This window comes from Pseudonaja textilis, chromosome 1 (assembly GCF_049901715.1).
Source record: "Pseudonaja textilis isolate UNSWEBS1 chromosome 1, rPseTex1.2, whole genome shotgun sequence".
Taxonomy (NCBI): Eukaryota; Metazoa; Chordata; class Lepidosauria; order Squamata; family Elapidae; genus Pseudonaja; species Pseudonaja textilis.
The window spans coordinates 211,237,284-211,251,833 of NC_141990.1; the positions used below are offsets into that span (position 1 = coordinate 211,237,284).

At 39.2% G+C, this 14,550-nt stretch overlaps 1 protein-coding gene across 1 annotated transcript; it reads left to right on the top strand.

Annotated features, from left to right (window-relative positions):
- The first annotated feature begins 94 nt into the window (after positions 1-94).
- Positions 95-13,894, top strand: DBI (diazepam binding inhibitor, acyl-CoA binding protein). The gene is made up of 5 exons (XM_026714660.2): positions 95-205; positions 6,509-6,845; positions 7,783-7,900; positions 12,669-12,731; positions 13,642-13,894. The coding sequence occupies exons 2-5, from the start codon at positions 6,837-6,839 to the stop codon at positions 13,716-13,718; spliced, it is 267 nt and encodes an 88-aa protein (XP_026570445.1). The 5' UTR covers positions 95-205; positions 6,509-6,836; the 3' UTR covers positions 13,719-13,894.
- Positions 13,895-14,550: the final 656 nt, after the last annotated feature.

A 14,550-nucleotide genomic window follows, 5' to 3' on the forward strand; every position in this document is an offset into this window, starting at 1 on the left:
TTTTACGACTACTCTCCGGCCCTCTCACTGGCGATTGGCTGTTTCCTCCCCCTTTTGCCTTCCACCCAATGACAAAGCTTAGAGAGATAGATAGAATTCTTTCTTGGCCAAGTGTGATTGGACGAGCAAGGAATTTGCCTTGGTGCAAATGCTCTCAGTTTACATAAAAGAAAAGATATATTCATCAAGAGACAAGAATCATCAGGTACGACACTTAATGATAGTCATAGGGTACAATAAGCAATCAAATCATGCTAGGAAACAGTCAATATAAATCGTAAGGATACAAGCGACAAAGTTACAGTCATACAGTCACAAGTGGGAGGGGATGGGTGATAAGGAGTGATGAGAAGATTAATAGTAATAGGAGTGCAGACTTTGTAAATAGTTGAACAGTGTTGAGGGAATTATTTGTTTAGCAGAGTGATGGCATTTGGGGGAAAACTGTCCTTGTGTCCAGTTGTTCTCTTGTGCAGTGCTCTATAGCATCGTTTTGAGGGAAGGAGTTGAAACAGTTTATGTCTGGGATGTGAGGGGTCTGTAAATATTTTCATAGCCCTCTTTTTGACTCGTGCAGCGTACAGGTCCACGGTTGAAGGCAGGTTGGTAGCAATTGTTTTTTCTGCAGTCCTACTTATCCTCTGAAGTCTGTGTCTGTCCTGTTGGGTTGCAGAACCAAATCAAACAGTTACAGAGGTGCAGATGACAGACTCAATAATTCCTCTGTAGAACTGGATCGGCTCTTTGTGCTCAAACCTGAGTTGGCGCAAAAAGAACATTCCCTTTCCCTTTTTGCTAACTCTTCTCCGCCCCTCTCACCAGTGATTGGCTGTTCCTCTTACTTTTTGCATTCCACCCAATGACAAAGCTTAGAATTCCCTTCTGGCATTTTCACTGCCTTGCCTTGCAATGAAAGGAGCCGCTGTCCTTTCTCCCCCTTCATTTTTTTTTTCTCTGACTGAGAACTTTCAGGGAGAATGTTATGCGCTTCGTATCAGTGCTGATTTTGGGGGGATCCATTCACTTCAAGACTTCAGTTAACAACAAAAATGGGGTTAAGGTACCTATTTAAATTTAAAGTATATCTCACTTCTAAATGATTTCACTTTCTCGACCACGTGATTGGGGTAGGATTCTTCCCCACCCAAAACACTTATTCTCCCAACTGGGTTGTAAAACTAGTTTGGGTGACTTTGAGGCAGTCACTATTCTCTCTCAGCCCAACCTACCTTGCAGGATTGTTTTGGCAAAAACCAGGAGGGAGAAACATTAGGTATATTTGCCAACTTGAGTTACTTACAAAGTCATTAAGGCGGCATTAAAAATAAATCTAATAATAAAACAAGGCTGTAGCAGAAAGAGCATTTTTGCAGCAATCAAGCACTGCAGTAACATACTCAGGTTTGAAAGTAAAGCCTAGAATTGTCAAATAAAAATAAAATATCATCCTTAATGCCATTGCTCCATTTGGCCCATTTTGCAGCTTCTCGAACCTCAATGCTTGTGAGCCCCTTATTTGATTAGAAATAAGACCTGGACTGAAAGATAAAAGATTGCTGTCTTGTTGGGGGGTGACCACAGTTTTATAAAATACTAGAATTTTTTTCCACTTGTCTGCCTGCATTGTTATAAAGCCTGGAGAGAGGACAAATCACACCAAGAAGTTACAATGTATACATGAAGACCTTTTTTTTCCCTCTTGGTTAAAAGTGGCTTGAGTTCTAAGGTCATGCAGCCATGTCATCATTTCCACAGCATTTTTTGATTTGGCCACATGAGGTTCTATATTCCTCCTCCACTGTGGACTGCACTTGGGTGGATGCCGAGTGACATATCAAAGAGTTAAACTCAATTATTTCACAATTAGACTTTGGGTTCCTAGTTGCAACATGTAGACTGCTTTCCAGAGGATCGAGAATTCCTGAAAATAGAACAATGAAATGGCAATATTTCAGTAGTGGGATTCAATTTTTTTTACTACCCGTTCTGTGGGCATGGCTTGGTGGGTGTGGCAGGGGAAGGATACTGTAAAACCTCCAGTCAGAGGCGGTATTTGCCAGTTCTCCGAACTACCCAAAATTTCCACTACTGGTTCTCCAGAACTGGTCAGAACCTGCTGAATACCACCTCTGCAACATTTGCATCTTCATGAGAACCTCGCTAGGCAGCCTTCATTGGAAGTGCGGGCCACAACACATTTAAAAATGTACCATCCTAGGAATCAAAGAAGAATCTATGGTTGCTGGAGGAGGATTTAGGGACACAAAGTTAGTATTTTGATTCAAAGACTCTGCTAATCTCTATGGATTAAGCATTTAGCTAGAAATCCCCATTAATCTAGCAAGTCTACTGTTCTTCTATCCACTGTTTTTAATTGATTCTAATATTTTGATTGTGCTCTGATATTGTATTTATCACAGCACATTTAGTTTTCACTGAGTTTTATATCACTTGAAATCTCTGGGCAACAGGAGTTTCTGATAGCAAATCAATACTGTCGTCTATTTTGTCCAGAATCTTCCAGTTCTAAACTCCTCCTACATATTCTTTATTGATACAAAATTCTCTAGAGACACTTTCTACATCCTTAATTTCACATGCTAATAAAATAATACTTAGGATTATCCAATGCAGATTAGAACTCTACATTGGAAAAAGAGAGGCCATATGTTCAAACTGACTTTAGACAAAGCTGACGAATACAAGACATGCTAGATAACTGAGAAAGGCCAAAAAAAAAAAAAGGCCATGTGCTTCATTGGTTATACAAAGGCCTTTGATTGTGTCAATCATATCAAGTGGTAGAATGGATTAAAAGGGGGAGGGTGGCACTTTAGAACATCTCACTATCCTTGTGAGAAATTTATATATAGGTCAGACAGCTTCAATATTGACAGAACATAACAAAATAGACTGGCTCCAGTTTGGCAAAGGAGTGCAGTAAAGGCACTTTCCCCTTATTTATTCAATCTATCTGCTGAATTAGGGAAACTGGATTACATAAAGATTAACATGATTTTAAAACTTGAGCAAGAAACATCAATAACCTGTGTTATGCTGATGACACTATAGCTCTAGCCAAAAATGGAGAAGATCTGCAAGCCATAGTAATAAAATTAAAGGAGCACAGTGAAAGGGGGTGGGGGAGTAAAATTATAAACTATTTTAAAAAGACTAAACTAGCCTTAGAACAACCAGCCTTAGAAATGACAGCGAAGATGTTGAAGTGGTGGGTAGCTTCTGTCTCTTAAGATTATCCATCAATAAGTAAAAGCAAAAGCAGTTAAGAAATACACTGCAGATTAACACTGCAGAATTGTATTTGGCAGCCAGGAAGGCCTTGGAAAAGATACTGTATTTAAATGCCATGATGTATCTTTACTTACAAAGATAAGGATTGTACAAGCGGTAGTACTCCCTGTGACGCTCTATGGAAGCAAAAGTTGAACTTTAAAGGAGCAGGATAGGCAGAGTAGTGATGCCTTTGAATTTTGGTATTGAAAAGATTTCTGAGAAAACCACGGACAGCCAAAAAAAATAAAAATAAAAATAAACCAATGGCTCATCAAACAAATTAACTGAGAGTTTTTACTCAAGGCACCAATGGCTTGGCTCAAATTACCCTACTTCAAACACATTATAGGAAAACCTCCCTCTCCAGATAAAGCTTTAATGCTGGTAAGGATGGAAGGAAAGGGAAGAAGAATCTTTTGATATTGTTTTTAAAGGCTCCCCGAAACCTGGTTTATGCTGCCAGAACTGGGGCTCCTAGGGGGATTTATCTCAATGGGCTGTATTGCTGAGGGGCGCCATTTTATCCTCCCTACACATTTGGCCTAAGCTCAAAGATGACTCTAGGGAATCCAGTCAAGTCCAGTTCTTTATTTGCTTACACCTAATAGACAGAGTCTCACCAGATTAAGGCTATAATCTTCTAACCTAAAAGATATAACCTGTGAAATGCTAAGGTGTGGCTATGGTAAATCTTTTCCTCCTTATCCCCATGGAGTTCAGGACTGCACAGTATCACATATTGTGCCTCTCTCAGGAACATGCTGCCTTATGTATGTCTCATTTAATGAAAAGAAGGTCTAAGGGTGACATGATAGCAGTGTCTAATATCTCAGGGGCTGCCATGAAGAAGAGGGAGTCAGGCTATTCTCCAAAGCACTCAAAGGCAGAACAAGAAGCAACGGGTAGAAACTAATCAAGAAGAAAAGCAATCTAGAATTAAGGAGAAATTTCCTGACAGAACAATTAATAAGTGGAACAACTTGCCTCCAGGAGTTGTGAATGCTAAAACACTGGAAGTTTTTAAGAAAAGATTGGATAACCAATTGTCTGAAGTAATATAGGGTTTCCTGCCTAAGCAGGGGGTTGGACTAGAAGACCTCCAAAGTCCCTTCCAGCTCTGTTATTCTGTTCTATACAGCCACAGGGTGATTGCCAAGATTCCCCTCCCACTCTTTTTCTTGCTGCATATTCCATCACACTCTGTCCATGGTTACTATTTTTGTTTTTATGTTAATTACTTTTAGATGTTTATCTTTTTATGTTAGCTATTTTATTCATTATGTGCCACCCAAAGTTGCAGCTCCATGAATTTGATTAATAAAGAAGAGGACAACCAGTACAAGGTGTACTCAGTTACAGTGGTGATGAGTGCCTTCTTAGAAGAGCTAAAGGACCAGGTTAGGGAAAAAAAATCTCATGGAAAAAATCTATATGGCCACTAAGACAATAACTTGGTGCCACACAATTAGTCAATCTCCCTTGAAAGGGAGACATTCAGGTTGTGAGTTCTCTACCTGCCTAACCTGTTGGAGATATGGGGAAGGTGCCAGGTAAATGCACAGCACCACAAAATGGGCCAGAGCATCTAAAAACCCCAGAGAACCCAGAGGGGGCTTGAGATTACTTATCTTTTCACTCTATAGGAGGAGTGTCCAACCTTGGCAACTTTAAGACCTGTGGCCTTCAACTCCCAGAATTCCCCATCCAGCCACGATGGCTGGGGAATGCTGAGAGTCGAAGTCCATAGATTTTAAGAGTTGCCAAGATTGGACAATACTACTCTATAGGATTGTCCTTCTTCTACCTATGCTTCCTAATTGCCTCAACATCTATATGTCTTAGCGGGATATTTTTCAAAACCATCTATTAGACCAGAGGTCTCCAAACTTGGCAACTTTAAGACTTGTGGACTTCAACTCCCAGGCTGGCTGGAGAATTCTGGGAGTTGTAATCCACAAGTCTTAAAATTACCAAGTTTGGGGACCCCTGTATTAGACTCTTTGTGTTTGCCAAGCTGGGTTATTTTCACAGACATTTTATTACTTTAAATAGGGAACCATCAAGAAGGAACCACATCCCAAGTACGATTGGCAGGGCAAGCTCTATGTCAGAGGTCTCCAAACTTAGCAACTTTAAGACTTGTGGACTTCAATTCCCAGAATTCTTCAGCTAAGCTGCCTGGAAAATTCTGGGAGTTGAAGTCCACAAGTCTTAAAGTTGCCAAGTTTGAGGCCCCTGCTCTATGTAATCAGCCAGCAAACTCACTCCTCAGGCACTGATGTTAACCTAACCTGGTAAAAAAAGCATCTGCAAGAAAACAACCCAGCTCAGCAAATGCCAAGAACCCAACATTTCAACATTGAACTGAATATAGTCTCTACTATTGGGGGGGGGGCAGTTGGGGCTCTTTTCCAATCCTGAAGCCCCAATGCAACCATGTTAACAATTAACTTTGTGATCTAGGCTTCCACAATACTCTCAATCACAACAGCTCAACCCTGAGTACCTTTATAACATGCTGAGTCATAAACTGAGCAATCATATTTTAAGTCTGCATGTCATGCAAATTCAACGTTGGCACACTTTCTTGCTTTAATGATGAAATGGGACCCTTATACTTTCTCCATAGCATTTCACATTTTGATTTAAGTTCTAGCACTATCAGGCCTATCATTACATGTATTTGAAAGCCATGCCTGATTTTGTTGTAGAAAAAAACTAATCATGCTAGAAAACAAGTAAAAAGATGAGGATCTCAATTAACCCCTCAATAGGCTGCAATGGCATAACTGGACATATCTATACTGATACCTGCTTCTACTGAACAGGCACCTGCAATTGTGGGATCTTGAAGTCTAGCTCCAGCTGTGCAGCTGACATACGGCATGGACTTTGTAATACTTGAAATATGATGTTTGTAGTACTGCTGCACTGGCTTAACCAGCCTAGGTTTCCTTGATTTGGCCATCATCAGCTCTGCAGATGCTAAAACAGCTGAACTCTATTGAAGTTGATTGCTAATTGCGGGAGAGTTAAAAACTCCAAGCAAAATGGGGGGAGGGGAAGTTTCTAGAAAACAAAAACGAAAAACCAATGGCAAGACTGTATTGCTATAACAAACCCCACCAGAAATAGAGGATCCTTTTTAAAATACAATAAAAAATTGATATTTTATTCTGTTGAGGAAAATCCGATGCTGTCCTCTTCTTTCCAGCCTGGGACTTAATCGAGCCGGAGTCTCCAACCTTTCCTCGGGAACCGAACGTGAGGATCCCTCGCCCGCCTCTTCAGCGACCGAGAACTCGTCCCCCATTTTGAGCCCACGCCGTCCATCAGGCTCCTTTGGAGAGACGCGATTGAAGGAAGGCAGGGATTTCTCCGCCCTCCGCCTGTGATTGGTCGGCATCCCCTGGGCTGATGAGTGAAATAGTGGCCCTGGCACAGCAGAAAAAGCTGCAAAGGCGAAGCGCGTTCTGAGTAGTTTTTGGAGGTCTTCGGTCTTTCTCTCGTCCCTGTCCAGAATCTCCGACTATCTCGCCATTATGACGCAGGTGAGTTCTAATACCCTCCTGGGACGAAGAGCGGATTTCCCCCCCCTCTTTCTCTCCACTGAATTACTCTTTTGTCTTGCGTGGAGGGCGGGAGGGGGAAATGCGTGCCGTGCCTTCTAACTGCCCCGCGCCCGTTTGCTTCCTTCTCTTTTGTTTCCTCGCTAAAGAAACCTGGCTAAATTAAACCACATCGGCTCAATCCCTTCAAATTCTTCGGTTTCCCTATCGCTGGCGACCTGCCCTAGCAAAGCTGGGTCGGGGTCGGGGGTTTCGTCCCTGCAGGTTTGTCTGAAGTGATTTTCCACGTGCAATGAATGCAAGAAGAATTATTGTTTGGAATGTGTTCGGCGTCTTATTGGAGGCGGGGGGGCTATTCAGAGGAAAAATAAACTACCTTTTAAGTTTTTGCCGGCAGCTGAAGCGCGTTCAAAATGCCTACAAGAAATGCCTGATCCTTTGGTGGTGGTTGGGGGATAAATACTTTGTTTCCAGTGAAACAATTGGTAACTGACTATAGTTGAAAGCTGAAGCGGGTAGTGTTTGCTAGTTGTAACTTCTTTTGATAACAGTAGGTAACAATGGTAGGGACGTGTGTGGGAACTAATCGGAATTGTAGTGGGTAGAGCCAATTTTACTTCTGAAGCAGCAGGGACCTGATTTCGCAACATTTCACAGTATTTCCCAACCCATGTCACACTTTTGATCTCTGTAGGCTTTGTTCAAGCAAGTACTTAAATCTGTGTAGGTTGAAAGTAGAACCCTGTGTGCACACATGTCTCGTGATTCAAGTTGAAATTGCTGACAGGTGCATTGGGTTTAAACAAGAACATTTTAGGAATGACAATCCTTGTGTTGAATACAATTAAGAATGGACAACTTTCAATCATGGGAGCACTAAACCGTTTTTTCTCCCCCCTTATTGCATCTACTGAAATAGGCAGAGTTTGATAAAGCAGCTGAAGAAGTGAAGAATCTGAAGACACAGCCATCAGATCAAGAATTGCTGGATCTCTACGGCCACTTTAAGCAAGTTACAGTTGGAGATGTAAATACAGGTAAGAACTACCGGTAGGAACTATGTGCACAAGGTTGCAGCATCTCAAATGAATAAAACCACCTTGACTGAGCAAAAACTTCCGAACTGATATGAACAGAACTATTTCCACAAAGCCTGCATGATAAAAATATAAATCTATTGAGCTAAAATCAAGATCTGGCTCACCTTTAGCCGCACACTTGAATCTATTCTACTTTCACTTTAATATTTATGTTCATGACAAGCTTGCTAATAGACTTCAGCTTGACTTCTGATTGAAAACTCCTTATTTGGTCAGAGATGACCAAATAATTACAGGCAGAGATGCACACCACTTTAATATGCCTAAAAGATCATTATTCTAGCATAACTTGACTATTAATACATGGTCCTCAATGACTCATAACTCCCTGTAATATTAAAAATTAATTTCTTAGTGAAATATGTATTTAAACTGTGTTTGCTTTCTTCCCATCTTGTGTCTAAGACCTTGAGGCATCTTTCATCAAGCAGAGATTTGAACCTGCTCCCTAATCCAACATGCCAGCCACTACATGTATGGTATAATTGCAGCTAAAACATACCTATCACAATATGTTCATTTGTACACGTCACTATATTGTGCCTTTATTTTGTGCAACTCAGGGTAATGTTCCAGGATCTAACTTTCCACACAACAGCAACTCTGTTAAGGAAATTGGATTAAAAGAGAAAGGCCTAAAGTCACCCAGCCTGCTTTCATGCCATGCGGAACTAGAACTTTCCTGGTTTCTAGTCCAGAACCTTAATCGTGACACCAAAGTGTTTCTATCACATTACTGGTTACAATGATTGCTGTGGTTCTTTGACACAGTGCTTGATATTGTTCAAGGTAGCCATTTCTCCCAGCCATCCTGGGACAATATGTTCTACAGTTTCCTTGTCAGTATGTTTCTGTGTTGCTTCTGAAAATCTGTATGAGATTGCAAACAATGTGATATTAAAGTGCATCTCAGGTTTCTTGATCTATTGTTATAGTTATTCCTCATGAAGCAATAGAGGCCAAGTGTGGTGGAACCTGTGGTTAATGCCTTAAGCAATATTCTGTAAGCAGATTTGGCATATTATGATCCTAAGGAAGATTATATGTTCCAGGCAAGATAGATAATCAGAGATAGGAATTAAATCATTGCATAATTAATTAAGAAATCTGCCTTATTGGCAAAAGTTTTTAGCCCACATGCTGTGTAAGGACCATCACACTTCAGGCTTCTACTGCTTTATGAGGATTAATTAAAATGACTAGACCAAGAATCTTGGCACATATCATGGAACTATTCCAAAATAGGAGTTGTGGGAATTGAAGTTTGAATTTCTAAAATCATGATGGTTATGCAGCCTTCTCCACTGAGCTTTCATTTATGGAATGGGAAGTTAAACTGAAAAATTGTAACCTAATTTTCTTGACTAATTTTGCATGAATTATGATACAAGAAATGATTGTAGAAGCCATGGCATATTAATGCATGAATTTTTTTACTCTGCAAATGCTAGGTAACTGAAACCAAAGTGCCAAAAGTTTGATTTTAGTTGTAACAGAGCATGATGTTATAACAGACAAGTGGTAGAAAATATAAGCTTTGTTTTGCATGACTGTGCCTAGCTTTATATGTTATGAAAAGTGCCCTGATAAAAGATGGAAAAATATTTTACTGGTAGTAACATTCAATTAATACCTTACAGTTAACTAAGGTTTCTAGTACAGACATGTATGAATATGTTACAGGAAGGTTATCTAAAAAACAACTAACGTTAGGTCAAATGAGCCATAAGCATCATAAACCTTTAAACTGGAATAAGCAGCCTAGAGAACTCCAGATATCTTGGCCTTTGTAAGCTATCTTCCTTGTTCAACATAGCCAATGTTTGAGTTAGTTGTGGTCTGATTTATGTAAATGATACCAGATTCTCTGTCTCTTCTTCAAGATCTCCTACTGTATGTGATAATGGTAAGTTGTGCGAAAATTTGGAAAGAAACTTAGACTAGCAGTCCTATTGGGGGAGGTGAAATCATGAGAATGCACTTACGTTAATTGTGAGAATTGAGCCGGGAGGCAATTATTATGTCATAAAGCATTTTAATCCCTGCCTGCTATTACAATATCCTTGCTTTCTTAAAGATTTGGCCTATTGTGCAACTGATTCAAACTTTATGGCGGTTTGAAATACACTGCTCTTTCATACTTAGATGTTCTTTATAGTTTCAAATAATTTTGCTTACTCATATAAGAAAGGAAACCTAAGGACAGCTTGGAGATTAAAAAAAGAGACCTAGAAGCTTCTTCCCTAATACAGTTGCAGACATTTGAGGGAGAAATAAAGCTCCCAGCTGAGCATTGCTGGCATCTCTGCTGGGGGAGCAAGGGAGAGTTTTCTCTGGGTTAGTGTTGCCAACTTGAGCTCAAGGTCATCCATTCTGCCTGGCAAGCAGCAGGTTTTTCCCAGACAGTCTCATTACCAACTTTGAGAATTAAAAGTTTAAAGTGGCAGATTTGTTGAATGACTCCCCATTGCATTCATAGCTTAGACCAAAAGTTTAGGCACATAGAACAGATCTCCAAAATATGTTTCATGTGAAATAAGTACACAACCCTGATTCTTTTGTTCTGGTGACCTGTCTGAACAACCCTGATTCTTTTGTTCTGGTGACCTGTCAGAAGAAAAAGTGCCCAAAGTGGACAGATTGTCAAGGAAAGGAAGATTACTCTGCTCAGATCTCTATCTCACTAGGATATCTCACACATCATTAACTGAGAAACTAGAGTCCATGATCACAGAACAACATGTAAAAAGGAGAGTACACAGCAATATTAGTATAAATGTACACAGCAATAATTTCATCCACATGCTTTGTTTTTACAGAGGTTTCAGACTCTGTATTTCATTCAGAGTGAGTGTGATATTAGATCTCTTTCACTTGGATTTTATATATAGTATTGATGAATACCTGGTTGGAGTTAACCAGGAATCTAAAAGATTATTCATGTTGGAGTTCCCACAGTACGCTGAGTCTAGAGTCTTGGGTAAAGCAGGCACAGCAAAGGGTTAAAAATACGACTCAGTTTAGTCAGGATAAATATGCAAACATGGCCAGAAAGTTCCATGGAGATTTTCTAGAATATGGGTGCCATCTTTTGTTCTCACAATGGCTCTATGGATCCTAGGACCCAATGTCAGATTTATCTGAATTCTTGAAATACAGTTGCAAATGCAATTAGATGTATAGCAATTATAAGTAATACATAATAAAAAGCACACTATCTTCATCTGAAAGAAAATGGGGCTTTAATGTGAATAGTTTCAGAATAGAATCTTTTTCTACCTTTAATAGAACTACTTGCTAGAACCAAATACCACTCAAAATTGGGAATATATGTTTTTCATTTATTTGTTTTATATTTTGCTGTTCCATTCACTGAGATAATAAGGGAGACAAGCAGATATAAAACAAATTATTTTTGAAAATTTCCAGGTACTTTGGAACAGGGGTCTCCAACCTTGGCAACTTTAAGACTTGTGGACTTCAACTCCCAGAGTTCCTCAGCCAAAGTTTCTCAGCTTTGCTGGCTGAAGAATTCTGGGAGCTGAAGTCCACAAGTCTTAAAGTTGCCAAGGTTGGAGACCCCTGCTCTGCCATTTCACACAAAAGTGTACCTTTTAATGCAATATACAAGTTGTTGACTTGTTACGATGGACCACTAAAAGCTACTTGCAACCCAATTTCAAAGTTCCAGTGCTGTGCATACACAGTGTTGTGTGATTACTTCAGGCACTCTACAACTGCCCCACATTTGCAGTGCTCCATGGTCATGTGACCATGATTTACTGTGTTTTGCCCGGAAAAAAGTGTTTACTTCCAGTTTCCAGCAAAAAGTGCTAGACTTGTTGCAAAGAAGGTTATAAAATTGGGTCCAGTCACATGGTGAATAATTTACAACTGTCATGACTTAAAAAGCATAATTGCCAGGCTCAGACATGGTCATAAGTCAAGAACTACCTGTAGAGCCTGTTTTCAAATCTTTGTGACCTAATCCGCAACAGAAGAATCTGACTTCTGCATGAGCGTACGTGTCAATAGGCATGTTAAACTGAATGATGCAAGCAAAGCTTGTCCATATATATGTCAAGATCTCCATTGTAATAGAAGCCATGCTCAGCGTCACATAATAATTCATAGTGGCTGGTTTTCCAGCTGTATAGGAAACCTCTTTGACATAAGTACTGTTAGCAGTAATAAGCAGATCCCCTGTAGTGTATTCTGACCTACCATAGCAACAACTGTACTATATTGACTGGGTGGAAAAAGATTACAATTATCGGCACCATTTCTTCTCTGGTTTTCTAATGTCATGGATCACTAAATAGTAATTGCCCTACACTGGCACAATGTTTTGTTTTAAGTTAGAACAGCTATATTTTTTAGCAGATCACAAGAATTTGTCCACCCTACTGCAATAAAGCACTTTTAGTGTTGTGGCCAGTACTTAATATCTGTTTTTTTTAAATGTGCTTTCAGTCTCTCAGTAAGCAAAATTTAAAATATATAAGCTCTTAGTTTAGCATATAAAATAGAACCATGTCAAAACTCTCTGATTCCATATAATTTTTTAAAATCACTTGTTCCGATCGTACCTCTTGCATAGCCTGCAAAATTAAAGCACATTATTTTTGCTCAAGTGAAGTCTCCTCAAAGCTGTGATTTGTACTACAAGCACATCTAAGAGCCATGTGACAATGTTTTGTTTCAGAACGCCCTGGAATGTTTGATTTGAAAGGCAAAGCGAAATGGGACGCCTGGAATAAATTAAAAGGTAGGCCTTGGCAAAGACAAATGAAATGACAAATGACTTATAAGCAATTCTAACCAAATCTTCAGCCTGCAAATGGGAATAATGTCATCTCTATGTTCTTAATGGGATTTGTGACATGAAAGACAATTAACTTTTGTAAATGCTTCTTTTGCAAAAGGGAGTCATTGAAATTCAGTGCCAATCTAAAATTCTTGAAGAAATAAAAGGATAGAAATCTCTTAGGCAAATTCTTATCTGAATATTGATGGTTTTACATAAGAACATTTCTACAGTAGAACTTGACACATGATAAGAATCTGAACGTTCAATTAATTGGTCAGGATTCCCAGATAAATTGAACTGATGAAATGTATTGCTTGTTCTTACCAAAAAGTATGGCTTAAATCAAAACTCAACCTCATTAACCAAAAGTCCATAAAAGCTAGGAATAAGAGTGCTGTTAAATGCACAATGCTCATCATCAGTTAACATTATATGTATTATAATTGTTATTGAAATTTTCCCCCAGTTTATAGGGGGGGCGGAGTTTATAGGGGAGGAAAAAGCTCCCTGAAAAATCTAATTTAACTGAAATATTTCTGGAGCTATCAAACAATGTTGATCTTGATGATTTCTCATAAAGAAAACTTGCGTGCATTTACAAGTTTTTGTCAATCTTTTGTATAATTTCAAATTGCAGAAGGAATAGCCATCACTGTTTCTTCATAGGCATAACGTCACTTATCTTTATGCAACAAATTGGCACACTAGAACCATTACTTACACAAGAACTCCCCAATTAGCTAGTTTAAAAAGGGAGAAATGAAGCTAGTTGCAAAAGGGAGAAATTGGGGTAATAAATAAATGGGAATTGCAAAAATTTTCATACTATATTTCTGCTCACCCACCCAAAACCTTTTTCCCCCTTCAGGTATGTCGAAAGAAGATGCAATCAAAGTATATATAGCCAAAGTTAATGAGCTGAAGGAGAAATATGGAATGCAATGAACTCCTGCCTGAATGGAAATATGCTTCACCAACAATATGGATACTTAAATTGTATAGCACACAGTACTGCCAACAGTGCCAAACATTTGCCACTTCTGAATAGCAATGTAAATTTTTCTTCTAATGGTTTATAGAATAAAAATACCCAGTCAGTGTTTAACTGATTGGTAACAACAGCTTCTTCTACTTCTTACTCATTAAAGCGCTACAGTAATTCATACTGTAAGTATGAATTTCCCTGGTGGGTTCACATATGCTTATTCACAATAAACAAGCCATATTTAGTTTTGTGTATTGTGTGCGCCAGCCCCTGATTTGCCTGTTTCCTCCTTTGGGTCCTGGTATGTAGGCTGTTCCAGCAGCTCGGCAACAACAGAAGCATAGAGAAACTGCTGTTCAGGTAGACAGATTGCATAGGCAGATAAATTCACCTCTCCAATTAAGTTGCTCTCCTAGATCTAAGACTATCCCATACCAATTACCATGTTAGCATGTAATCCTAAACTACTGACAAGCAAATATACATCTGCTGGTTCCTTTGCAAACAGTATAATTAGCTGGGTTTTTTAAATGCATGGTTTGATTAGGATGACCAGGTCCAAGTCAGGCATATCTTTAGGTTGTGCAACAGACTATGCAGGTTTGTTGGAAGTGTCTATTAATGTGTGTCAGGTGGAGCTCCATTCCAAATTCAAGAAAGAAATACTTAGACTCTTTAGATTAGAGAAAAGATATCTTTTACTGAAATTGAAGTGGTAACAACCATAGAATTCTGAATCTGGGAAATTAGGCGCGCACATCACATATACAAAGTGATGGAAATGTTCCCACC

Coding starts and splice junctions, on each gene's coding strand:
- DBI (XM_026714660.2), top strand. Junction 7,901..12,668: donor AGTTGGAGATGTAAATACAG/GTAAGAACTACC, acceptor GTTTTGTTTCAG/AACGCCCTGGAATGTTTGAT. Junction 12,732..13,641: donor CGCCTGGAATAAATTAAAAG/GTAGGCCTTGGC, acceptor TTCCCCCTTCAG/GTATGTCGAAAGAAGATGCA.